The 25,475-nt window shown below is 51.9% G+C and overlaps 2 protein-coding genes across 10 annotated transcripts; one reads left to right on the forward strand and one right to left on the reverse strand.

Moving 5' to 3' along the window:
- Positions 1 to 3,583: 3,583 nt before the first annotated feature.
- On the forward strand, positions 3,584 to 18,844 carry ICAM2 (intercellular adhesion molecule 2). 5 transcript variants are annotated; one of them, XM_073883286.1, is made up of 6 exons: positions 4,072 to 4,226; positions 13,977 to 14,081; positions 15,868 to 16,131; positions 17,502 to 17,822; positions 18,397 to 18,436; positions 18,481 to 18,499. In XM_073883286.1, the coding sequence occupies exons 2-6, from the start codon at positions 14,009 to 14,011 to the stop codon at positions 18,482 to 18,484; spliced, it is 702 nt and encodes a 233-aa protein (XP_073739387.1). In that variant the 5' UTR covers positions 4,072 to 4,226; positions 13,977 to 14,008; the 3' UTR covers positions 18,485 to 18,499. The 5 variants fall into 5 exon arrangements, with proteins under 5 accessions (XP_025746024.1, XP_073739387.1, XP_025746026.2 ...); XM_025890239.2 differs by lacking the exons at positions 4,072 to 4,226; positions 18,397 to 18,436; positions 18,481 to 18,499 and adding exons at positions 3,584 to 3,709; positions 18,508 to 18,844; XM_025890241.2 differs by lacking the exon at positions 18,481 to 18,499 and having other exon boundaries at positions 18,397 to 18,471.
- A 668-nt stretch (positions 18,845 to 19,512) lies between these two features.
- Positions 19,513 to 22,041, reverse strand: PRR29 (proline rich 29). 5 transcript variants are annotated; one of them, XM_025890149.2, is made up of 6 exons: positions 21,943 to 22,041; positions 21,594 to 21,669; positions 21,313 to 21,419; positions 20,148 to 20,365; positions 19,905 to 19,981; positions 19,513 to 19,721 (listed from the first exon to the last, which is right to left on the reverse strand). In XM_025890149.2, exons 1-6 carry the CDS (start codon positions 22,000 to 22,002, stop codon positions 19,693 to 19,695), a joined length of 567 nt encoding a protein of 188 aa, XP_025745934.2. In that variant the 5' UTR covers positions 22,003 to 22,041; the 3' UTR covers positions 19,513 to 19,692. The 5 variants fall into 5 exon arrangements, with proteins under 5 accessions (XP_025745934.2, XP_073739391.1, XP_073739389.1 ...); XM_073883289.1 differs by having other exon boundaries at positions 19,637 to 19,764; XM_073883290.1 differs by lacking the exon at positions 20,148 to 20,365.
- Between the last annotated feature and the right edge of the window lie 3,434 nt (positions 22,042 to 25,475).

Consider the following 25,475-nt stretch of genomic DNA (forward strand, 5'->3'; position numbering starts at 1 on the left):
AGGTGCATGTCCAGGCACCAGTGGTAACAACTACCATAAACATGGTCCAGTGCTTATCATGTCCCAGGCTCTGAGTCAGTGTTTTACAAATCATCAAATTTATTCCACCCAGAAGCCCTTCGAGGGGGCTCTAAGGTGGGCAAGAGGACCTTAGAGCTTAGATGTGGCATCCCAATTGCCTGGAATAATCTTTGTGTGGCCTCTTGTTACCACTGTATGTAAGCTCAAAGGACCACCCACCGACTACTCAGCTCAACATCCATATAGAGTAAGCACAGCAGAAATGTTGGCTGTCAGTATTTTCTGCATGTTACAGATAGGCAAAATGAAGCTCGGAGAAGTTAGGCAACTTGCCCAATGTCACACAGCCGGCAGGGAGCTGTGCAGAGAATAAAACACAGGTCCTTGTAAATGTACTCCGCCAGAATGACCCCACAGTCTCCACCCTTCGGCCTGTAGGCCGCTGAGTCTATGAAGAAATGCCGTCCAAGGACCTGGTCAGCATTTCTACTCTGAATCTGTTTCTACCTATAGTTGCAACTCCCTTGACTTTATTTAAATGGAGAGCATTTTCTCATTCTTGCTAAAACAGTGTGGTCTCGGCACCAGCAGCATCAGCATCACCCAGGAACTTTTAGGAATACAAATTCTCAGGCCTCATGCCAGACCAGCTGACTCAGCAACTCTGGGCATGGGATCCTCCATGCTTATGCATGCTAAAATTTGAGGGCACTCGCTCTTGTCTCATAAAACCAAGTCCCTAAGCTTAATTAAGTCCAACAAGCATTTCCCGAGCATGTTCTTGGTGGCTCAGAGAAGAGGGCACCAGAAACCTAGCAGTGAAGGGAAGGAAATAGACACGAAATGGGACCTGCCCCAGAAGCTACAAAATGGTGGGGGGCAGAGACAGGGGTTGGGGGGTTGCAGGTCAGGGATGGACCCAAATGAGGCATCAGAACTGTCTGCACAGCTCTTAACACAGGCACACGGGGTTATAATCAGACAGTTCTGAGGTGGGTTCAGCATCTCTACTGCTAAAAGCTGCCTTATCTGAGATGGCTTTGGGGGCTTCACAGCCAGGCTTCAGTCAAGCTTGGCATCGAGGTGGAGTCTGATACTGTTTGCAGTACAAAAGATGTCACCCACCCTTCTGGAGGGACTGCCTTGGCCTTTCCCTTCCTCGGCTCACTTTTGGGGACTTGCAGAACACTTTGCTGCCTCTTCATGCACCTTCTGTGCTCTGTGCCCCCAACTGACCCCTGCACTTCCCAATGCACCAAACGGGACCATGCCTTCATGCCTCTGCTCCTGCTTTCTTGTGGACTTTTCACCCACGTTTCTGCTTTTCCACCCCGTGTGCTGGTGGCTCAGCATTGTGCACCTTGGAATTACCTGGAGAGCTTAAAAAACAGAGTATATACATACACCAGATGCAACTGTTACAATGTGCAATGTTTGAGACATACTAAAAATAATGTATCTGAAATTCCATTTCCACTGTATTTTAGGAGAGTCAGAAGCAGGACTGGGGACCAACCAGGTCTAGATGCCCCCTGGACAGTGGATGGGTTGATCAGAGCCTGTAAATGCCGGGGCTCAAGCCTACTTCCCAAACCCTTTCTCTCATTAACTCCCCCTCTGAAAGCAAGCTTGGGTCCTCAAGGTCGCACTCAGCCATCAGGGAAGTCTCGCCGGCCTCCCGCCCTCCCCCCAGGACCAGGTTATTACAGTTATTACAGTCCTGGTTCTGATTAGTGATTCTGGGGCCTGATGCCTCGTGAGCCACAGACCCCACATATCAGACAACCCATGCCTTCCCCCTCTTTACTCCCCTGGCCCAGGGAATGCCCAAACGCAGCAAGATGCTGTCTCTGACAAAACAAAGCAAGTCTGAATTAGGAAGGAACCATATGTGAGGCACAGCAATCTATAGTGAACTGCTTACACGCTTGTATTTTCCTCAGTACAATGCGATTTCACTTTCACCAACTGAGAATTTGAAAAGCAATTACCAAAATGCTGTATTACTTCCTAAAGCTCGAACCAAAATGCATGTGGAGATGTTCTCAAACATTGATGTCTTTTCACCCGCCCTCTTTTTGTGGAAACCCAGCACCAAATTAAGCCACTGGTACCAGAGCCAATCCAAGCAATGGGCAATTTTATTCTGGAACATTTCTTGGTTGACTGATCAGTTTCTCTGGCATGATTCATGGTTTCTTATTCTGCACTCTGGTTGCACAGGGCAGAAACCAGCTGAAACTGGCTTAAGCAAAAATGGCAAAAGGATAGGCTCATGGAAACCAATCTTCAGGAATAGGCTTCAGGAATGGCTGGAACCAGGGGCTGGAACGCCATCAGAACATTTTCACCTCTTCTCTGTGCATTTTGACCTCTTCACCTTCTGCAGATCCCCCTTCTCCTTTGACTGGGGGGATAGCCTCAGGTAGCATCTGTCCTCCGACTTCTGCAACCAGGCAGAAAAAAGGCTCTTCCCCCAACTTGTTAAACACCACCACCACGACAAACCCTCAAGGTAAGACCTGAAGGTGGGGTACCATGATGCCAATCTTGGACCAATCATTTGGCAGGAAAGTGTGGTCGAGTTGGAGGACAGAAGTTCCCTAGAAAACCTTCCAAAGTAGAGAAAGGAGGGGTTCCCCTCAAAAAGGACCAAGTCCAGCATAACTCCTGGGGAAATTGCAAATGGGACATGCATCCTAATTTGTGTCTATGACAGATGCCATCAAAAGTTTCAAGTCACATGGGCTCCTCCAAGCTTTGGGCCTTGATGCCCTCCCACCCAACATCCCACATTGGCTTTGTTTCCGCCAGCAGTATGACAGAGAGATTCCAAAAAGAACTTTTGTGAAGATGCTGATGCACAAAAATACCAAGAGAGATTGTTCCAGAAGCAGCAGACCCTCAGTGTTCGTGGCCTTGACTGCCCTGTGGTCTCTCACGTGGTCTAATTTGTGACTTTGCTAAGCCAGGAATTTAAATGGTATGTGGGGCTGGCTTGTGGAAGCAAGATCCCCTGCCTGTGTGTGAGCCGAGCTGGCTGCCCAGCACCCACCTCTGCACCTGGCTTTGATACTTTCTGCCTATTGGTACAAAACCACTCTGCTAGAGTAGGGTTTTTTTGTTTTTTTTGTTTTTTTTTTTTAATTGCTGGACGAGGTGGCAAATGTGCAAGATCTGAGAAAGCAATGGTTCTTAGTCACAAATAGAAGTTTCTCATGGCAGGGCATGTCAGTTAGGGGAAAACCCAGCTCTGTGACAGTGACTAGCCTCCTGCAGGGGGACAATAGGGGATTCTTCCTGGAACTGTCCATCAAAGGCCCCCAGCAGTGTAGACGCTGCATATCCAAAGAGAGTAGGGGGACAGCATATGGCAGTTCCTCAGAAACTTGCACCTAGAACTATCCTATGACTCGGTAATTCCGCTTATGGGGGCTACACCTTGCAGAGCTGAAAGCAGGGCCTCGAGGATGTATCTGTGCCCACGCTCATAGCAGCCTGATGCACAGTAGCCAAAAGGCAGGAGGAACGCAGGTGTCCATCAACCAATGAGTGGATAAAGAACGACTGCACAGGCGGCCAAGTGTTACTCAGCCTTAAAAAGGAAGCAGATTCTGACACCAACTCTGACCCGGATGGTCCTCGAGGACATCCGGTGAAGTGAAGCAAGCCAGTCACAAAAGGACAGGTACTGTAGGCTCCTATTGCTATGTGGTTCCTGGTGTAATGGGATTTGTACAGAGGGAACAGTGGTTGCCAGGGGCTGGGAGGGGGCAGGAACCAGGAGTTAGTGTTTAATGGGACAGAGTTTCGCTTTGGGAAGATGACAATGCTTTGGAGGTGGGCGGCGGTGATGGTGGCAGCACAGTGCGAATGTACCCGAAGGCCACAGCACAGTGCCCTAAAAGTGGTTAGCATGGTACCTTTTCTTTTGTGTGGATTTTGCCACCGTTTAAAAAAAATACAAACAGGAGTGGTCTGAAAGTGAGGTTCGTTAGAGTGGGGAGCCTGCCACAGGAAAGCACATGACTTGGGCGTGAGGAGGGAGGGAGGAGTCTGAATTCACACACGCAGAGAGAGCCACACGACCACAGAGGTGGGAGCACCTTGTCCCCTTCGCCGCTCCCGGCCGCAGGACCCCAGCTGCCCTGCGTCCCCGCCCCCCGCCCCACCCAGCACGGTCCTCCCATCCGCAGCGACTACGGGTAAGGTCACGCCTCTCCCTTCCCTCTCGGCAGCCTGGAAGGGGTTTCCCACGGACTGTCAAGGCCCGACTTCTAGTTCCTTCCCCTTTCTTGGCCTGTTTCCCTGGCTAAAGCGGGCAGAGACCCCCAGAGTTCCTTCTGGGCCGCTGTTCCCTGCCGGGTAAAGCTCCCCCCTGTCATCTCTGAGTTCACGAGTTTATTGACCTTGCTTTTATGGTTGTTTCCTGTTTTTGTCCTGCTTCCTCTCCTGTTCTGTCATCAGGTGACAGATTTAGAAGCAAGGGGCTGCCTTCTGGCCCATGGGCCCACGTGGATAAGGCCTGAGCCATCTGCGCTGTGCTCTGAGCAGATGCAGAGAGAAAGGGATGGTCCCCTTCCTCTGAGGATTGCATCTGGGATTCCTGATGAATCTCTCTTCTAACTTTCTTACTATAGGTCACACAGGTTTTGCTAGTTTATTCCTCTTTTACTGCTACTGTAAATGGTGTGCTTTTAAAATTTCATTATTGTATGTTACTGATAGACATAAAAGCAACTTATTTTTTTGGATCTTGATCTGATAGCTAGTTGCCTTGCTAAAGTCCCTTGTTGTTTTGAATCATTTGTCTGGTCATTCTTTTGGGTTTTCTACCCAGGCAGTTGTATCATATGGAAATACTGATAGTTTATCTAGGACCTCTGGAGCAATGTTAAAAATAGCAGAGATAGTGGGCATCCCCATCTTGTTCCTGCTTTTATAGAAAATGCTCCTAAGATTTACTCATTAAATATAATATATGCATAGGCTTTTTGTAAATTCTCTTTACCAGTTTAAAGAAGTTTCCTTGGGGCGCCTGGGTGTCTTGGATGGTTAAGCGTCTGCCTTCGGCTCAGCTCATGATCCCGGGGTCGTGGGATCGAGCCCCGCGTCGGGCTCCTGGCTCTGCGGGAAGCCTGCTTCTCCCTCTCCCTCTCCCCCTGCTCATGCTCTCTCTCTCTCTGTACCTCTGTGTCTCAAATGAATTAATAATAAAAAAAAATCTTTAAACATAAGAAAAATAAAAAAATAAAGAAGTTTCCTTCTAGGGGTGCCTGGCGGGCTCAGTCAATGGAGCATGTGACTCTTGATCTCCAGGGTTTCCTTCCAATCTGCTAAGATCTTTTTCATGAAACGATATTGAATGTTCTCTTTTTTTTTTCTGGATGATCCTATGTTTTTCTTCTTAAATCTGTTAATATGAGTTTTTAGTTTGAGCTCCTCTAAAGGCAGAGCCTGGAACAAGGACTTGGGTTCAGGTAGGTTATTTAAGAGGTGATTCCAGAAAGCTGGCAGTGAAAGAGCAGGGGGATCTGAGAGGGGAAGGAAGAAAAGCCTATTAAAGGTGCTTGACTGAGGTCATGGATGCAGGCAAAGGGCGCTTGACTCTCTGCAACCTTGGAGAATCCTGCTAGATGCCTCCTATAGGTGCCCAAGGGGAAGGAAGAGGCTGGAGCTCACATCCCGCAGCTCCTGTCCTTCACTGATTGAGGGCTGCATCTTAGGGAACTTCTCTCCCACTTTTGGGAAACACTTAGCAGGCTGATAAGTGGCTCCTAAAGCATTGAAGAAGACCCTGAGGCAAGAAGCAAAAAGAAACATGGTATAAAGTTGAGGTGGGCCACTGCAGGGTAAGGTAAGTCTAAGCTTGCATGAAATTATCTGCATTAATTTCTGCTGATATCAGAGAAGGGCAGAAGTGATGTGACATAGAGCACCAAAGTCTTCTATTACCAACATAATAAATGATATCTGTAGGTTCTCTTCTATTTTTTTTTAAAGATTTTATTTATTTATTCATGAGAGACAGAGAGAGAGAGAGAGAGAGAGAGGCAGATGGAGAAGCAGGCTCCCAAGGAGCAGGGAGCCCCATGCGGGACTCGATCCCAGGACCCTGGGATCATGACCTGAGCTGAAGGCAGACACTTAACCATCTGAGCCACCCAGGCGCCTGGTCCCCTTCTATTGTTAAACAACTTTTGCATACCCAAGATAAGCTCAATTTGGATGTGATATATATATATTTACACACTGCTAGATTTGGTTGGCTAGCATTTTTCGTATAATTGTTGCATCTATATTCATGAGTGAGTTTGGCCTCTAATCTTTCCTTCTCATCCTGTACTGGTCTCATTTTGATGTTAAGGTTAAGGTTACCCTGGCCTCATAGAAAGAGTTAGTGTTCCTGCTTTTTCCATTCTCAGGGAGAGTTTTCATAAAATTAGAACCATCTTTACTTAAACTTGCATAACACTATCTGGACCAGGTATTTTCTTTGTGGGAAGATTTTAAATTATGGATTCAGTTTCTTTAATAGTTATAGAACCATTTCGGACATTTTATTTCTTCTCAAATCAAGTTTGGTAAGTTATATTTTTCTAAGATTTGGTCTGCTTTGTTTCATTTTTTTGGCATAAGTCATTTATAGTCTTTTAAAATTTTTAATTGTGGTAAAATACACATACCATAAAATTTACCATCTTAACCATTTTTCAGTGTAGAATTGGTTGTGTTAAGTGTATTCACATTGTTTGGCAGCCAACCCCAGAGTGTTTTCATCTTGCAAAACTGAAACTATGCCGATGAAGCAGTTCACTTCCCCTCCCCCAATCACTGGCAACCACGCCGACCTTCTGTTTCTATAAATTTGTACTGTCTTCATTGTAATCCTGTAGCTATGTTCCCATTTTCATTCCTAATACTGGTGACTTGTACCTTCTTTTGTTTATAAGTAGATTTCACCAGAGATTTGCCTATACTATTAGTTTCTCCAAAGAACTTTTGGTTTTATTAATCCTGTCTACCACATCTTTGTTTTCTATTTTGTTGGGTTTTGCTCTTTATTACTCCATTTTGTATTTACTTTGTTGTTCTGTTTACATTGATTTCTGCTCTGATCTTTACTCCCTTTTGAGTCACTTTCAGGTTTTCTTTGCTGTTCTTTTTCTAACTTCTTGGCTACATACTAAGATTGAATACTTATTTCTGACTTTTTTTCTAATATAAGCATTCAAGCCTATCCATTTCCTTTGAAGTGCCATTTTTGATGTATCCCAGGCATTTTAATATATCACTCAATGTGAAGATTTTTTTTAAAGATTTTATTTATTTATTTGAGAGGGAGAGAATGAGAGATAGAGAGCACGAGAGGGAAGAGGGTCAGAGGGAGAAGCAGACTCCCCGCTGAGCAGGGAGCCCGACTCAGGACTCGATCCCGGGACTCCAGGATCATGACCTGAGCCGAAGGCAGTTGCTTAACCAACTGAGCCACCCAGGCGCCCAATGCGAAGATTTTTAAAACATGCCATTACAATTTCTTCTCTGACCCATGTGTCAGAGGACGTTTTCACATTACCGAGTATATGGGGCTGTAAAGCCTTTTTTTTTTTTTTAAGATTTTATTTATTTATTTGAGAGAGACAGAGATAGCGAGAGAGAGCACGGGTGGGGAGGAGAGGGAGAAGCAGCCTCCCCACTGAGCGAGGAGCTCGATGCAGGCAGGACTCGATCCTAGGACCCTGGGATCATGACCTGAGCCCAAGGCAGATGCTTAACCTACTGTGCCACCCAGGCTCCCTAAAGCCTATCTTTTTGAAGAGTTTGTGTTTTCTAATTTAGAGGTGCAGATCGAGCTTTCTTAAATTATGTGTTTCATCTCATCCATTCATTTACACTCTTGTTTGGTGGCTTCATTATTCCTAATTGAGAGACATGTATTATAATTCCTTGCTATAATGATGGTTTTATCTCTTTGTGGTTCTTGCAAGGCAGATGCTTACAAATTTAGAGGAATTATAACTTTCTGGTGATCTGTCCCTTTAATCCAGGCATTCATGCTATCCCTCATAATATTTTTGTCTTAGAAGTTCTCTTTCTCTGATATGAACAGAACTTTCCCAGCTTTCTTTTGGTTAGTGTTTGCCGGGTATATTCTTTCCCATCCTTTGACTTTCAACCATTCCATACTCTTATGCCTTAGGTGTGTCTCATAAATACCAGAGAACTGGGTCTTGTGGGTTTAAGATTTTATTTATTTGTTTGAGAGAGAGAGAGAGAGCATGAGCAGGGGGAGGGGGAGAGGGAGAGGGAGACGTAGACTCCCTGCTGAGCAGGGAGCCCAATGCAGGACTCGATCCCAGGACTCTGGGATCATGACCTGAGCCAAAGGCAGACAGACGCTCAACAGACTGAGCCACCCAGGCACCCTGGGTTTTGTGTTTTCATGTTTTAAAAATCCAATCTGAGATGAGAATTTAGGAATGACCGAGTCCACAACTTCCACTACGCTCTACTGAGTAAGAATTGAGTTTAAAAACCTGCATTTTCAACAAGTTGACAAGAACCTTAATCCAGAAGTTTCTCTTTTGAGGTTGTGTGTTTGAGCTACTTATAGAAATAGACTTTATTTTTTTAGAGTAGTTTTATCTTCATAACAAAACATAAAACAGCCCCCATGCATGCACAGCCTCCCCTGTTGTCAACACCTCCCACCAGAGTGGTCCACCTGTTACGTTCAGTGATGCTACATGGGCACACCCTTAGCACCCAAAGTCCACAGTTACATTAGCGTTCACTCTTGGTGTTGTACATTCTATGCCCTAAAAATCCTCTGTTCTCTGCCTATTCACCCTTCCCTCTGCCCCAACCCCCGGCAACCACTGATCTTGCCTAAGTTCTCATCTCGCTCTATCACTTAATAGCTCCATGACCTGTGTACATGAGTAATTCACCTAAGCCCCACTTCTCAAATGCATAATCAGAATGCAGAATGGTTCCTTATTTTTGTGGTTCATTATTTTTGTATGAAAATTAAATAAAACAGTGTATTAAAACCTCACTTCAGTCCCTAACAGAGAATACACATCAATGAAATGTTCGTTTCCCATTCCTTCCCCCAGCCCCTTCTCTTAGTAATCGGAAATCAAGTTTTGCTGAGAAAAGGCAAAGGGATGTTCCCTTGTGACAGGGTGTATCACCAGAAATCTAAGCAGGGGAGGACACAAGAGGTTACTGCCTCCCAAACCCTCTCTCTCCAACTTGGAAAGTCCCTCCCTTTCTGCTTCCTGTCAGGAGGGTTCCCATCCATACGTTATCTGTCTTCTCCATCCAACACCCCTGACCTACATCTGACAAACGTGCAGGTGTGCTCGGTCTTTAAGCTGTCCAGGAGCTAAAGTGACTCAGAACCAAGTTGTGTGTGCAGGAAAAGCATGGCACCAGGGGGAATCGTGATCCAGGTCATGCAAGTCACATGAGATCTTGTCGTTTCCAAGGGAATCACCCTGAATCCCATTAAAAGTTTGAGGATTTATAAAGGTAGCAGGCCCATGCACTATTCCTCTTCATGGTTGTTCTCTTGTGACTGATTTATGAGTACAAGGCTTTGTCTTCGCATTAAATCCAGACACCAGGCAGGAATAGATTCACACAGGGCAAGGATTTTTTTTTTAATTTTTCTTTTAAGATTTTATTCATAAGTAATCTCTACACCCAATATAGGGCTTGAACTAATGACCCTGAGATTAAGAGTCGCATGCTTCCACTGACTGAGCCAGCCCCCTCAGGGAAAGGATTTAAAAAAAAAAAATCTATCTGAAAATCTCTTTCTTTTAACCATAGTTAAGTTTTTCAGCTTTATTGTGATTATTATAAATTTGGACTTCCTAATACCATCTTCTTAAAAATTTACATTTGTCCCTCTTCTTCCATGCTTTTCTCCTTTAATTCTTTTAATTGAAGGTTGCTTGTTTTCATGCCATTTTAACCTTCTCTAGTGGTTTAGAACTTAAACACTCTCTCTCTGCTGGTTTTTCTTGAAATTTTACCATGCTCATTATAACTTAAAGTACACCCTCCCTCCTGAACAACGCAGAGTTTAGAAAGTTTTTTTTCCCTTTAAATTTTTTGTTATGTTAATCACTATACATTACATCATTAGTTTTTGATGTGGTGTTCCATGATTCATTGTTTGTGCATAACACCCAGTGCTCTACGCAGAACGTACGCTCTTTAATACCCATCACCAGGCTAACCCATCCCCCCACACCCCTCCCCTCTAGAACCCTCAGTTTGTTTTTCAGAGTCCATCGTCTCTCATGGTTCATCTCCCCCTCCGATTTACCCCCCTTCATTCTTCCCCTAGAAACATCGCCAAAGGCAAGGGAAGCAAGGGCAAAAATGAACTTTTGGGATTTCATCAAGATAAAAGCTTTTGCACAGCAAAAGAAACAGTCAACAAAACCAAAAGACAACCGACAGAATGGGAGAAAATATTTGCAAATGACATATCAGATAAAGGGCCAGTATCCAAAATCTATAAAGAACTTATCAAACTCAACACCCAAAGAACAAATAATCCAATCGAGTTTAGAAAGTTTTTAACTATAATCCTCTCTTAAATATTATTGCCCAGTATTTTAGTTTTGAACTTTTTAAGACTTCTCAAATTAAATATGATAAATATTACATATTTATCTTCCATATCTGTTTGCTGTTTTGTTTTCTCATGCTTCCTTCTTGCATAGAAAACTCTCCTATAATCATTTTTTCTTCTGGATGCACATCTTTAAAAATTCCTTTAGTGGAGGTATCTTGGGGGTAAACTCTCTCAGTCTCTGTTTATCTGTCTTTCTCTCACTTTGGTTCTTGAAAGACGGTTTTGTTGGGAACATGAAAGAAGTCACTGGGTTAAGACCCAGTCACGACAAAACCCTTCCCCAGCCCTGTGAAGACATGAGTTCACTCTCCAAACCAACACACCAATCTCCATTCCCCTCAAATCCTCTTGTATCTTCCAGAGCAGAGCATCTTAACAGCTTTATTGTCCAGCTTTATTGTCCCCTTCACTGGAGAACTCAGAGACCTAAAGAACAAGGCAGGGAGTATTTGGTGGTAGAACAGCACTCCAAGAAGGAGCACCCGAATTTCTTCTCTCATCTACATGATGGTCGGTTTCCTCTCATCCCTAGGCAGCTTCTTGGTGACAGGAAGCGTTGGTCTTCCCTCTTCGTTTGGAAGCATCCATCTGGCCTTCTAGGGTCTGATCATCAGGCCCCTGAATCCACCTCATTCCCTCTCCCGGAAGGCCTTGCAGCCTCATGCCAGGACAGCACCCCCGCCCCCCCACACTACCTTCCCATTCTGCCCCAAAAGTTCTGTGAGGCAGTTACTCCAAGTAACTCCCGGTTCACAAGGACCCTGACTCCCACGGGCAGGTTTGAAGGGCCAGAACCTTCCACCCTGGAAAGCACAGAGTCATCACCAGCCCCTCCACCCAGAGGCCACCCCGTAGCCAGCACGTGACCTGGGACAATTCTGGGTCACCTTCCCTCCATCACTGAGTCAAGTTCCTTTCTATCAGCTTCCTCACTTGCCGGGGGCATAAGTGCAGGCAGCTGCTGGCTCATGGGTGCCCACTGTTAGGATCAGAAAGGGAAGGGCTTGTTCCTACCAGTTCCGGTTCAGAAAGTCCCAGGAAAACCACTGCCCGGGCTTCACTCTGAGGGCCCATCTTTGTGGGGTAAGGGGCCCTGGTTGGCCTTGTTAGGTGTTCAGCCAAGCTCCGAGGCCTGGGGATCAGCAGAGACATCAGCAGGAGAAAGGTACACCGGGCAGACCCAAAAAGAAAGACCCCATCCAATCTTATCTGGGTTGTACACCAAAACAAACTGCTTCTATTCATCTACTCAACCATCCCTCCATCCCTCCATCCATCCTCTTACTGAACAGCTACTCAGCATCAACAAGTTCACCGGGTAGTACCTACCATACCCGCAGTAGAACAGTAAGCAGATCTAGAATCAGCTTCTGCCCTGCTGGACAGGCCAGTGGGGAGGGAGGGCAAGTTGATGTGTAAGCTATCAGATGCACAGCCACATTCCCATGCCTGGAGATCAAAGAGGAAGTGGTGGGTGGGAACTGGGGCTGAGGGCTTACAGGAGGACCTTGGGCCCCAGAAGCTTCACTTGAACACTGGTGGGGATGGAGTCAGGCTGGCCCAGCTGTGTGTGCAGTTGGGATTCACAGGCACAGACCCTTCCAGAAGATGTTTGGAGAGCTCCCTGGGCATGAGCCACACACACACACACACACACACACACCACCACCACCACCACCACCACCACCACCACCACCACCACTACCCCTGCCTAGCCCCTTATGGCAAGCCCCTTATACCCCCAGCAATTTCCTTTGACCTTCTGCTGTCTTGCATTTCTCTCACGAGGGTCTCCTGGGCGTGTAGCTTCTAAGAATCCATCTCTTACCCCTGCCCTGTGGGCTTCCTCTCACTCATAAAGACTTCACTCTCTCCTAGGGATGTGACCTTGGCAAGTCAATCACTCTGTGCCTCAGTTTCCCCATTGGTAAGATAGGGACAGTGAGAATACCTACCTGACAGAGGTAGAGCGCTTCTGACAGTGCTGAGCTGTGGTCAGTTTACTATTGCATTATTTTTGTTATGATTTTTGCTGTTATCGCTCTTATCATCATTATTATTCTGACCCAGTGAAGACCACAGAGTCTCCAGCACAGTAGTGTCTGCTGTCGGAGCCCCGGGGCCGCACCTCAGCCTCCCTGTGGGCTGGAGGAGTGTTCCCTGCAGCGCCACACGGATCAGATCCCAGGCTGGGGTTACGGCTCGTGCTTTCCTCCATCTTCCGTCTACATCACTCCGAAGCAGTGCCATCCAGGGACGTGCCTGGCCCCAGGCTGACCAGCAGCCCTTGCCCACAGCACACGGTGGTGACAGCCTTTGGCCTCAGTAGCCAAAGAGAAGGGGACAACTTTATTCCACCCTCGTAACCCAGGAACCGAGCTAGGCCTGAGCCTTGAAAATGCTGGGGCACCCCTTGATAAAGCAAGGAGACCCACTCTTCTCCTGCCTCTCCCAGGCCCTGCTGGCCACCGGGACTCCTGCCTTTGGGGATTCCCTCAGTAGGTGACAAAGCCTTTCTAGAAACTCACTGCAATGCCTCAGGCCCTGAGCCCCCCTCCCCAGACGAGGGCTCCCTGCCTGGAAGGGTTGGGGGGAGATACCATAAGCTACGCCCTGGAAGTGGAGGCTGGGGGTTTGGGCTACAGCCAGACTGACCCCCATTACTCTGTGCCTGGGCTGCTGGGCACTGTCGTGGGAGCTCTTCCCTCAAGTTGTCCCTATCAGCTGAGTCCAGGCGGGATGAGGTTGCAAGCGGGTGGGGGTTGAGCTTTCAGTAGCCGTGCCAAGGGTGGGGGGCTGTCCACCGGAGCACCTCCACTGCCTGCCCGGGTCTGCTTAGAGAAGCCCAGCTCCCGGCCCGCTTTGCGAAGGAGACAGCATGTCCTGGACAGGCCTGACTTTGGATATTCTCTCCCCAGAAGGGAACTCGATAATGTGTCCTGTGGGATTGGGGGTTCTCAGGTCTGGGGCTTGTAGGCATCATGGTCCTTTGTGCACACACACTGCCCTGAACCCCATGTGCATGCACATCACACATGCATACCCGCCGCTTGCGCTGACCCCTGGAACAGTGGCATGGCAGGAGGCCAGATCATACTCCGGCTTATCAGCTACCTCCCAGCTTCCTCTGCCTGCGTTCCTGCAGGCCTGGAGCTCTGAGAGCTGGCCTTCCACGTGGCTTCCAGAAGACCTCTCAGATAATGAGAGGAAATGTGGTCATCAGCTCATAGAAGACTGGGGTTCCGGGCTACAGCTCCAGGCCACCACTCCCTGACCTGGGTCCACCATCTCCCTCCAGGAGGCCCTCAGCTGTTCCCAGTGAGCCTGTGGATGCCACTCGAGATGTCCCCTTTTGGCTGCTGGGGACTGCCCACCGCCCTTCTTGTCCTGTTCTGCTGCCCAGGTAAGCTGGTACCTGGGGATCCTGACCTGGCATGTGCCAGCCTGGAGGGGGGGGGGCCGCCTGTCCCCCTGGCTTCAGGCGTGGGAGGTGGGGCTGGTCCTGAAGTCACCGAGGCTTTGAACACAGGGGCAGCCCACCCTGGGCACAGGATGCTCTACCAGCCTGGCTCCCCCATGATCCTGGATGGGGGCGTGGGGGGTGGGGAAGCTGGTCTTTTCGACAGCAGGTTGAACAGGCCCCACGGCTGCATGGCCTGTAGAAGTAGCAGGTTGTGGAGGCTGAATGGTGGACTGCGTGGGGGCCTGAGGCAGGAGGGGATGCTGGGGTTCCAGGGAAGGTGAGGGAATGCCCCAGCTGTTCTTCAGATGTGGCCCAGGGACAGCAGGGGGCAGCAGAGGACATGGCCTTTTGACTACTGTCAAAGGGAAGCGAAAACCTCCAGGGAGTCAGGGGACTGTGAAGGGAAACGCTACCATGTGCTCAGCACTCCGTTTTGGACAACCTGCCAGGTGCTTTTCAAGGGCTAGCTCACCACAACCCTGCAGGAAAGGGATTACTACTCTGTTTGACAGGTGAAGAAAGAGGCTCAGAGGGAGAAAGCACCTCGCCCAGGGTCACCCAGCTGGTACATGGCAAACTCAGGATTCAAATCCAGCTCTGTCTACCTGCAAGGCTCCTTTCTTGCCACTTCATTATATGCCACTCACTGAGCGCTGAGTGGGGACTTGCGGGTGTGGGGGAAGCGCGGGATTGGATCCGCTGTTTGAGATCAAGGACCTTCCGAGTGGGAGCTGGGCTCTGAGGACTCAATCTTGAGGCATCACATACTTGTGGATGTCTGTCACACACAGGGCATTGTGCTAAGCACTGAGGGAAACCTATAAAATCTCAGCCCTGCCTTCTAGAAGCTCTAAAACATCTAAGGGAGAGTTGGCAGGGATATCAATCATTTGCCAGGTGGTCCCATTATCTTCCTGAACTCCTCTCCCCCTGCCTTCCTCCTCACTGAGCTCTAGCTGCCCTGATCTTGCTGTTCCTCAAGCACACCAAGCATGCCCTTGACCCAGGGTCTGAAGGCTGGGAACACCCCCGCTAGCCAGATATCTGCAGGGCTCACACCCACCTCTTTTCGTGCCTGTGCTCAAATGTCAATGCCTTGGTGAGGCCCGTGCTGACCACCCTATTAAAATGGCAACTCCACCCCATTCCTGTTTCCTGCCCCAGGCACTGATCACCGTCAGACAGGGCTGGGTATTTCACTTGTTGATTATTGTCTGTCCCCTTCATGATCAAGGGAGCTCTGCAAGGGTAGGGTTTGGTCTGCTTTGGTCACTGCTGTGTCGTCAGAGCCTACAACAGGGCCCGGCACACAACAGGTATTCAAAAAGTGTTTGCAGAAGAAAGGAAAGGAGGGAGGAAAAGGTTGAACCCAGGGCCACGGGGGCCCAGAGCACCCAGTCCACCTCCGTCTCTGAGAGGCCTTCATGGAGGAGGGGACATTTGGACTGGGCTTTGAAGGTCGCATAGGATCCCTCTGCATGGAGATGGAAGACATGCACGGAGGAGACTCATCTGAAGGTGGTGGGCTGGAGGAAGAGCTGTGGGGTCGCCTCCGTGGTTTGGACATGGGGCGATACATAAGGCGTGACCAACGGGACAGTAGCGGACGGGCCATCTCTGGCCTATCTTCTTGGGCACCTGCCCCGTGATCAGACTGCTGGCGGTGGGCAGGCCCACTGGGCAGGGCAGCAGACACGTTTGCTGCCCAGTCTTTCTGGTCTTCCAGGGTCTGGTGAGGGGTTTGAGGTGCACATGTATCCGGAGCAGCTTGTGGTGGAGCCCGGAGGGTCCAAGTTGATCAACTGTAGCACCAGCTGTGCCCAGCCACAGACTGGTGGCCTGGAGACGGCCCTAACCAAGACCCTGCTGGAGTCGGGAGCTCAGTGGAAGCAGTACTTGATCTCCAACATCTCCCGGGACACAGTCATCCACTGCTACTTCACCTGCTTCGGGAATCAGAAGTTAAAGAGTCTCAACATCAGCGTGGTCTGTGAGTGCCGCCCTGCGGGGCCCTCCTCCCCAGGGCCGAGCCCGTGTCTACTGACTGTTTGCAGAGCAGCTCTGGTACTGCTCCTGGGCACTCGCTTTGGCCCCCACCTCCCTGGGCTCCTGGGGGGGACGCCGGCCATGGGCTCAGAGTCTGCTCACACCCTTCATTGGACTCCGTGAGCCTGCTGGCCACGCCACCTCCGAGGCTTGCTCAGAGGACAGTCCAGGCAAGGTTTGCACCAACTGACAAGTCATTTTCCCGGCAATGCTCACAGTCCCCTCCCCGCTCAGTAGCAGCCCGCCACCGGGCAGCCCCCACCCCACCACAAATAGCGGGGCGCCAACAGAAGGGCCGCCAGGCTCTCCGGTCGCCCCTTCACCTCATGGAGAGAAGGTTAAGGCATGACTGGTGCTTTTATATTCCTTTTTTTTTTTTTTTTTTTAAGATTTATTTATTTGAGAGAGCTGGGGAGGGAAGGAAAGGAGAGGGAAAGAGAACATGAGCAGACACGGAGCCGGACACAAGCCTTGCTCTCACAGGCCTGAGATCACAACCTGAGCTGAAACTGAGGGCTGGGTGCTTAACCGACTGAGCCAGCCAGGCACCCCTGCTTTTATATTCCTGAGGGCCCCTGGCAGATGTGTGACCATCACCCATACACACCTGTGCACGGGTCATGGAGACCTTCCCATAGGGCAGGATTCTCTCAACGTCTCGGCACCAAGGGTATGGCTGGGGTCCTCCCCATGACCAGCACAGTGGATCAAGTGAACAGAAAGATGTTCTAAATCCAACATACTACCTTGGGATGATGGGGGCAAGGTATTCTAGTTCGAAAGGGAATCCATGGTACCACTGAGGGCCCTGTCTAATAGATAAGGGATGGCAGGTCTAACTAAGCAAGGCAGGTCTGACTCCAGCCCCCACCCCTTAAGTGGGGGCCCCACAACTCTTGGCCCAGTTCCAGTGAGCACCCCCTTCTTGGTCTCAATACAGTTATCCAGCTGTTTAATGCGGAAATTTGTGTTTGATTTCTGGAGACGGAGACAGATCCATTTTTGTTTGTTTGTTTCTGGTTGGCTGTACAATTTCTAGACCTCCGCTTTGTAGACCCCTGGCCACCTCCATTTTGTCGATTCCAGAAAACGTCATGTTGATAAAACTCGCGGCCAATCCATCCTTCACCCTGACCTGCCTCCTCTGTCCTCTCCCTACGCTCTAGAGCAGGCCAGGCCCCAGCCCGCTTCCGCCCCATGTCCAGCCAAGGCCCTGAGAACGCTGCGGTGCCAGGGGGTGGGCCAGGCCAGGGGTGGGGGGACCGCTGGGACTGCACCCCCATCTGACCCGCCCCCCCTTCTCCTTCCCTGCAGACCCTCCACAGCAGGTGCTGCTGAAGCTGCAGCCCGCGTGGGTGGCTGTGGGGAGATCCTTCATCGTCGAGTGCCACGTGCCGGCTGTGAAGCCCCTTGAGAGCCTCACTCTCACCCTGCTCCACGGCCAGGAGGCCCTGTGCAACAAGACCTTTGCCAGGGGGGACGATAGCGTCCGAGAGGCCACGGCCACGCACAGCAGCACGGCTCACAGGGAAGACGGCCACCACAACTTCTCGTGCCATGCCCGCCTGGATCTGCGGTCTCTCGGCGGGGGCATCGTTCACCGTGTCTCTGAGCCCCAGATGCTCGAGGTCTATGGTGAGGGGCGCCCCCCGGATGGGAGGGGTGGGGGAGGGCATTCACTTTCAGTTCCTTAGGGGAAGAAAAAGCCCTCAGCACGCCCGCTGCCAGCCCAGGGGCCAGGCACCCAGGGACCCCACGCTGAATCCCGGGGCTTCCCTCTTGCTCTTCCGGACCTTAACCGAGTCACCCGCCACCCCCCCCCCTGGCCATGGCCCCTCTCTACATTCAGAGGTTGGGCCCAAAGGTCCCCTGGAGCTCTGCTGTTCTGTGACTCTTGATGGCCAAGGTGTTCCCTGTCTTCAGTGAGTTTGGTGGAAGCTCACTCAGCTCTGCCCAAGGCGGGGCTGGGCTGGGACCGCGCCAGGGTGCGGGCCACAGTGGCCAGCATACCTACGCTGGTGCCAAGGGCCGGTGGCCTGGGCCCTGGCCTGCCTTTCCCTGAGATCCTACACCATTAGCCCTTCATCTCTGCAGCCCAGGTGGCTGCAAGGTGGACGGGGCGTGGGTGGGTGACACGCGGACCCTTCCCCCTTGGGCCCTGGCCTGGAGCACGGGCGGGCTCCTAAGACCGCTGCCCCCTCCTCCCCAGAGCCCAGGCCAGACAGCCTGAGACCGCTGCCCCTCCCCCGCTGAGACCGCTGCCCCTCCCTGCCCAGAGCCCAGGCCAGACAGCCTGAGACCGCTGCCCCTCCCCCCTCAGAGCCCAGGCCAGACAACCAGATGGTCGTCATCATCTCCGTCGCGTCGGTGCTGCTGCTCTTGTTCGTGACGTCTGTCCTCCTGTGCTTCGTCTTGGGCCAGCACTGGCGCCAGAGGCGGATGGGCGCCTACGGGGTTCAGGATGCTTAAGTAGGGCCAAAGTTGGGGCCGAATGAGCACAGCCAACATGAGTGGCACGGCCACCGCCACCGCAGCCCCTGGAACTCAGCGTGACTCCTCGGGACTGTGGTCCGGCCCTGGCTGCAGGACTATAACGAGCAGCCGAGGACATCGGGGTCATTTCCTTTTCTAGTCTGCACATAAACACCTGGACTCAACCCTGTGCCTCCATGTCTTCTCCTGGGATAGAACTCCACGGCCAGGAAAGGCACCCACCGGGCCTGGACTTCTCCCCAGAGGTCTCCCAAGCCTCCCTCCCCCCTCGCCTTCACAGGGGCCTTCCAGAGCCCCAGCCAGCCCAGGCCCTGGGGTGCCCCCATGCTGACCAGCCCAGGCACCAGACACCCCTCCTCATGGAGCCCTGAGTGACTAATTTCTCCCAAGGGACAGGGACATGGGGGAGACACGCCCTGGCCCAGGAGAGCAGAGAGACGTTCTGTTCCTACTTGGCGCTCGGGGACCTCAGGCCACTCCCAAGCAGGACATGGCTCTGACTTCTTTCTGCCAAAAGAGCCAGCTTCCTTGGGCAAGGGTGGGGCCCAAGGGAACTGGCTCAGCTCCAGGACCCTCTGAGCCAGGCCTCTCTCCCATCTCTTTAGGCCTTCAGAGAGCCTTGGACAACAAAAGCAGTCCTCCCCTCACCTCCTGCTCTGTCATTAGGCCACCAAGACCCCACCGCACTGGCCCTCCCACACAGGGGTGAGTGGAGGAGGTCGAGCAAGGGAGGGCTCTAGACCCCTAGGCCCCCCCACCGGTGGCTTCCCAGCCCTGGATGATGCTTAGAGGGGTCTGTGCTCCAGGGCAGAGATGAGGCCAGTTCAAGGTCTCCATGTGGTGAAGAAGGTTTTGATTCACCCAGGAGAGGGCCTGGCTGTGGTTGAGGGAGTGGGGGAGGGCTGTCAGGCATGGGTGCAGAGTCGTAGGCACTAGAGGGGCACCTAGGGGCTCCAGGGCTCTTTCCAGCTCTGCGGTGAAGCTGGCAGGGTCCCAGGGCTGGTGTCTGTCCTCACAGTAGGCTCTCAGCATCATAGTAGTCTGGGGAGAGACAGTACCCGTATCTTGGCTCCCTCCTGCATCCCTAGACCCCAAGGAGTGAAAGGGAAACGGACAGGCCAGTTGCCTGCAGCAGTGATGATAGGCACTCCCCCACCCCCAACATGGCCCTCCTCGCCTCCTGACCCATCCCTGAGCCCCACTGCCCCCCTACCCTGCCCCTACCTGAAGCCGGGGGTACATCTGCACCCACAGTGCCTGTGGCACTGGGGGGTGGGGGTGGGGGCACGGTTATGGTTCTTCTGACATAGAGAAAAGAAAAGAAAGACCCCCCCAATCAGAAGTGGTCTCTGGGGTCTCACCCAGAAGTATCTCCAACCCCCCCCGCCCCCCAGCTCCTGGTGAGCTCTTCCAGCCCAACCCCAGAGCAGGACTCTGGCAATGCCCAGATCCCCCAGCCTCACTTACCCCCCCCTTTTCCCAGAGGCAGGAGGGCAGTGCTGAATCCTGGATGTGTTCTGCAAGTGAGGCTGATGTGGGGGGAGGGGAAGGAAAGGGCCTGGCCAGGGTAGCGAGGGGCCCAGCACGGGCATCGGGCAGGGCAGGTAGTGGTGATGAAACACCAAAGGCCCTTCCTCCTGGGCTTGCATCTCCTCCTCCTCCTCCTGTTGACCCTCCAGGTAGACCTGGGGATTGTGGGAAAGGGGGAGGAGGGATGATGCTATGGGACCCAACGTCCCTACCCCCGCTTCTCTGTTCCTCTAATTTCTCCAGAGGAACATCGTAAGTTGGCTTCCCTGTATTGAGCAGCTAGGTACTTTGGAGATGTCTATTCCTTATTTTGCAGGAGGGAAAACTGAGGCTCAAAGAGGTTGAGCAACTTGTCTAAGGTCATCCAGGTAATAAGTGGCTGAGCAGGGACTGGAAGAATCCAGGTATGACTCCAGAGCGGGTCAGGAGTCCAGTGACCTGCGTCTGGCCTCGCCCCCAGGCCCTGGACCCACCCGTGCCCCACCGGGGAGGTGGGGTGCTCATCCCAGGGGCCCCCCTGAGGGCCATGCTGTGAGGAGTGGTGGCAGCCCCTGCCAGCCTGGATGGTGTACACAACCTGGCCTCCTCCAAGCGGCAAAATCCTACCTGGCTTCCAAGGGCTGATTCTAAGGTCACCTGCTCCTCCAAGGAGCCTGTCCTCATTCCCTAGGGAGTGTGCGCTCATGCCTTGCCCCTCTCCCCGTGCCAGGCGGGTAGAAGTTGCCTTGTATTCATAGTCATTGATTTATTTTTTCACTTGTTCAACAAATATCACTTGAGCCCCTAATAAGTATCGGGCACCCTGCAGACTCCAGGTACATTGGTGCCTGTCCTCCTGGGCCTGCAGTCTAGTAGGGGATGCACTGCAGGGAGACCTCCTTGAAAACACGACCTGAGTGCTCTGGATTTGGGGACTCCCACCCCATGGAGGCTGCTGACTTGGGAGCCTGGCACATAATAGATGCCAAAGGGACCCAGCTGGGTGCCTGCACTGTTGCCTGGTTCGTTTTCTCCAGGATCCACCCCAGATGGATCCCTGCCCTTGGACCTGCAGGCCGGTGGCCCTGGTGGCACACCTCCACCCCACCCCTAGCTGACGCACCTGCGGGTGGCAAGAGGCTGGCCCCGGGTGGAGCGCTGCTGCCACCAGGCCACTCAGCAGCAGCTGGTGCATCTGCGCGTTCTGCAGCAACATCAGTTCCAGCAGGTCTAGGGCGAGGGAGTTAAGCAGGCCCACGCCAGTCCTCCCACTGCCCACCGCTCCACCCCCACCGGCCCCCCCAAAGCCCAGCCCGGGACCGCGCCGAAGGGACGTGCAGCGAGGAAGCCCAGAGAATGTGCGAAGCAGAGTGGGGTACAAGGCGGGTGAGCCCCGAGTCTCACCTTCCTTCACTCGGCCCGGCTGCGGGGGCGGCGGTGGGACGGCCCATGTGACAGGCTGCAGGACGGTCACCCAGGGCTGGGGGGAGCCGGAGACTCAGGCGAGGCGGACAAGGGATCAGGACCAACCTCTCCCCAACATCCCCCCGCTGCACCCCGCGAGTGGCCTCCCTCACCCCGCTGGGGCCTCATTTTCCTCCCCGCCAGCCCCGGTTCCCCGAGTCTCCTCCTCTGCGGCTGGGGTCGCTCTCTGCTCCCACTCCACTTCCTCCAGGGGTCGGCCCCTCCACGGACGGCTCCCCAATCTGCCAAGCCCCCAGGCCTCGCCGGTAAAAGCTGGCTCAGCCCTCACCGTCCGGGCTGCACTCTGCGGTTGGGGCTGACCACAGCTCCCTCCAGGGCCGGAGGCCATGCGGGCTCCTGCGGGTCAGGGTTACCTAGGCGATGTGGGCGACGCCAAAGTCTCCTCCCACGCATGCGCAGGTCCCTCCCCGTCTCCGGTGCTCCGGGCTTGCTCTGCTGCGAGGACTCCCTTCCCCAGGAGGCGGGTCGCTCTGCCAGATATCCACCTCCAGCTCCCAGGCCAGGCATCGCGTCTTGCTCCTCGCTGTACCTTCCACCCTTGCGCACCTCCGGGACCAAGCCCTGGGGCGGGGGGGCGGCTCATGTTTGTTGAGTGAATGAGTGAGGAGCTGGGGAGACCAGCCCCAAAGCAAACACTTGGTTTTCAGGCCCCAGACTTGGCTAGGGTGATGAGTTAAGCAGGAATAGAACATTCTGTAGGAGCGGACTTGGCGGGGAAAGCAGGTGAGTGAGGAGGGCAGAAGGTATGTTCTCGGTCATTCTGAATCAGAGGGATGTCCTTTGGGCCAGGAGTGTTTTCTGGAGCAGACCAAGGACAGTTCACAGAAAAGTCTGGGCCCTGGCCAGAAACAGGTGGCTGGCCCCTTGACGCCCCCCTCATGGCCGTTGGCTCCCTCATTCCCGGCTGCCGCTTTGCAGAGGTGGAGAGGCCTGGGGAGATCAGCACCAGAGCCCCCATTATTGTCCCACAGCCAGGAAAAATCACCAAAGCAGGCATTCTTTTGACAGGAAGTTATCAAGGTCTTCCTTGCATCAGAACAGGTGAGGGAAGAGATCTATTTCGGCAGCTGTGACCATCCTAAGATAGGCCCTGAGCAGCAGTCAAGGAAAATCCAGACAGGAAGCTGGGATTAGCACCTGTGAGTTGCCCTTCCCCCACCCTCTACTTCTGTTCAGCTCCTCTTCCTGGCAGTCCTGGTATCTAGAACCACAAAGACCATTCCCACCTCCTCTTTTGTGCCTTAGTCCCTGGGAGGGGGCCCGTGGGCTGAGCATTAGCTGTGAGTCTTATAGCTTCAGTGGCCATCAACAAGCTGACATCGGGCAATGCAGTGACAGGCCCTGGGGGGGGAGTGGGATTAGCACAGAGGTGCGTCTTTCTGTCTGCATCCTCATTGCAGTAAGAGGGGCAAAACCAGGGGCGCCTGGGTGGCTCAGTTGTTAAGCGTCTGCCTTCGGCTCAGGTCATGATCCCAGGGTCCTGGGATCCGTGGTGGCAGTGGCAGGGAGTGGGCTTCTCCTTCTCCCGCTGCCCCTCCCCCGGCTTGTGCACGCTCTCCCCCCCCAAAAAAAAAGAAAATCTTAAAAAAATAAAAATAAAAACAGCCTAGAGCAGGTTGGAGGCGGCTGTGAAAAACAGACAGGGATTGGTGATTACTTCACTACCTCAGATATAAGACCGCATGTTGAGCCCACATGTGTTTGGGAAGACAGGGCCAAGGTAAAAACTGCCTGGCTTCTGTGTGCAAGCAGAGTTCCTTGTCGAAGGAAACTAAAGCATTTACCCTTTGAAGAATGGAAAAACCACACGCGCTTATCTGCCGGAGCTCTTTTGCTTACAGAAGATCTAACGTTAGTCCCACAGTGGAGGAGGTGACTTTCCGGCCACTTGCCTGGCCCACTATTATTTTCTTTGAGGCACTGAACACTCCACCTATTTCCTTTTCATGTTGTCTCCTCTGTGAGGACTCTGGTTCGCATCTTTGTTTTTTTGTTTTACCGGGGTTTTCGTTTGTTTCTGGGTGTCCCACAGCGATATATATTAAAAGTCCTCCCTGTTGCCTCGGTAAATCTATTTCTGGGAATAAACACCGCAAACGATTTCTCCTCAAGTGTGTTCATCACAGTGTTATTTTTAAGGGTTGAAAATTGAACATACCCAGGGTCCTCTAATAAGGGAATGGTTGTGTAACTGAAGGCAAGTCACTCAAAGAAAGAGTGTGCAGTCATTAAAAAAAAAAAAAAACCCACAAAAAATGAGCTCCTTCCTCTCCTCTTCACATGGGAATGGAGAGAAAAGAAAAGAACTTGGGTGGAAATTTCAGTGTTTCTTCTTGGTACAGATAGGAAGTGCCGAGCAGAGACAGACAACCCGACAGCAGGCCTTTTTCTTGGGCCCAGGTCCTAATGAGACACTAATGGGAAGGAGGTAGTTACATGACTGACTGTCTATGTTGGGGAGGCCTTGAAAATACCACAGTAAAGAAATTCCATTTTTCTGCTTGGAGGCTCTGACTATGTTGTTTCTCCAAATCATGACTCTCCTTGTGAGGTGTGTGTGTGGTTTTGCCTGACAGGTCCCTGGTGGTACTTTGGGGACTTATAAAGTGTAGATGGAACCAGTGGGATGCACGGTGGTGCGGACTCAGTTTCAAGGTCCCTCCCAACCACCACCAGAATGGAGCTGTGGTATGGAGCCCTAAGCTCCTCCTCTCCCCACTCCCTGGAATCGGGGTGCCGCCAACCATGGGGGAGCACCGGCTGAAGCTCCCAGGAAGTCCCCCTGAGTGAGTGGCTCAGGAAGGAAACTGAGGCCCAGGTGGGGGTGAGGAGCGGGCGGTAGTGGCCAGGACAGGGTACGACAGGGCCAGTTCCTGCAGGTCAGGGTGGGATTTTCTGAAAGGTGGTTCTATTCTGCAGAATTCTTGTGTCTGTGGGCAACTGAAACTCACCCTAAACTAGCCTAAGGAAAAGGGATGCTTTTTGGCTCATGTGATGGGAGAGGACGGTGATGGGGTTTCTCTGTAGTCCCACTGATTCAGGGGTCAAGCAGGGTTTTCTGGTACCTCTCTCATCTCCCCCCACCTGTGTGTGGTGTTCTCATTCCCTCGTCCTACAGACAGACGCTTTCACTTGGTGGGAGACACACCTCGGGCACCTGCAGACTTACTTCAGTTACTCTACACAAACTCAGAGGATCCTGAGGAGAGATTATCTTTCTTTTGTATGGATATACCTATACCCCCAGGAAGGACTATGATTGACCCCACCTGTACCACATATCCAGCTTTGGGACCAACCACTGTGGCCAAGAGCATTGGCCAGACCTGGGTGACATGGCCATCTCCATGGCCGAGGTGGGGGTGGGGGAATTAGCAGCCACACCAGAATGACATATTTGGGGTAGGGAAGGAGCAGTTTCCCCAAAGGAAGGAGGAATATTGTCATCAAGAGAGGGAGGCATTCCTTCCCCTTGGGCTGTGGGAAAAAGTCATATTTCACATACAGCTTTGGTTTTCCAATCAGCCTTATTCCTAGTCCCAATGACACCTTGTGCAAATGAGAAAAATTAGGCCTGTCCTCTAGACAGTTTTCTACCATCTGCTACACAATTATCATCTTAAATACACGAATCTATAATGATTACAAATGTGATGGGTGCCCAGAACTGTACAGTGTACAACCCAGACAACCGAATGCAACAGCCCTCCGCCCCCTTCATATGTTACAATTCCCTTCAATTACTTCAACCCCTCATTAAAGAAATTCTTACCCCATAGAGCTCTAGGCAGTGCCCAGGTA

Source organism: Callorhinus ursinus, unplaced genomic scaffold, assembly GCF_003265705.2.
Source record: "Callorhinus ursinus isolate GAN/ISIS: 27379988/994484 unplaced genomic scaffold, GSC_fseal_2.0 scaffold50, whole genome shotgun sequence".
Classification (NCBI taxonomy): Eukaryota; Metazoa; Chordata; class Mammalia; order Carnivora; family Otariidae; genus Callorhinus; species Callorhinus ursinus.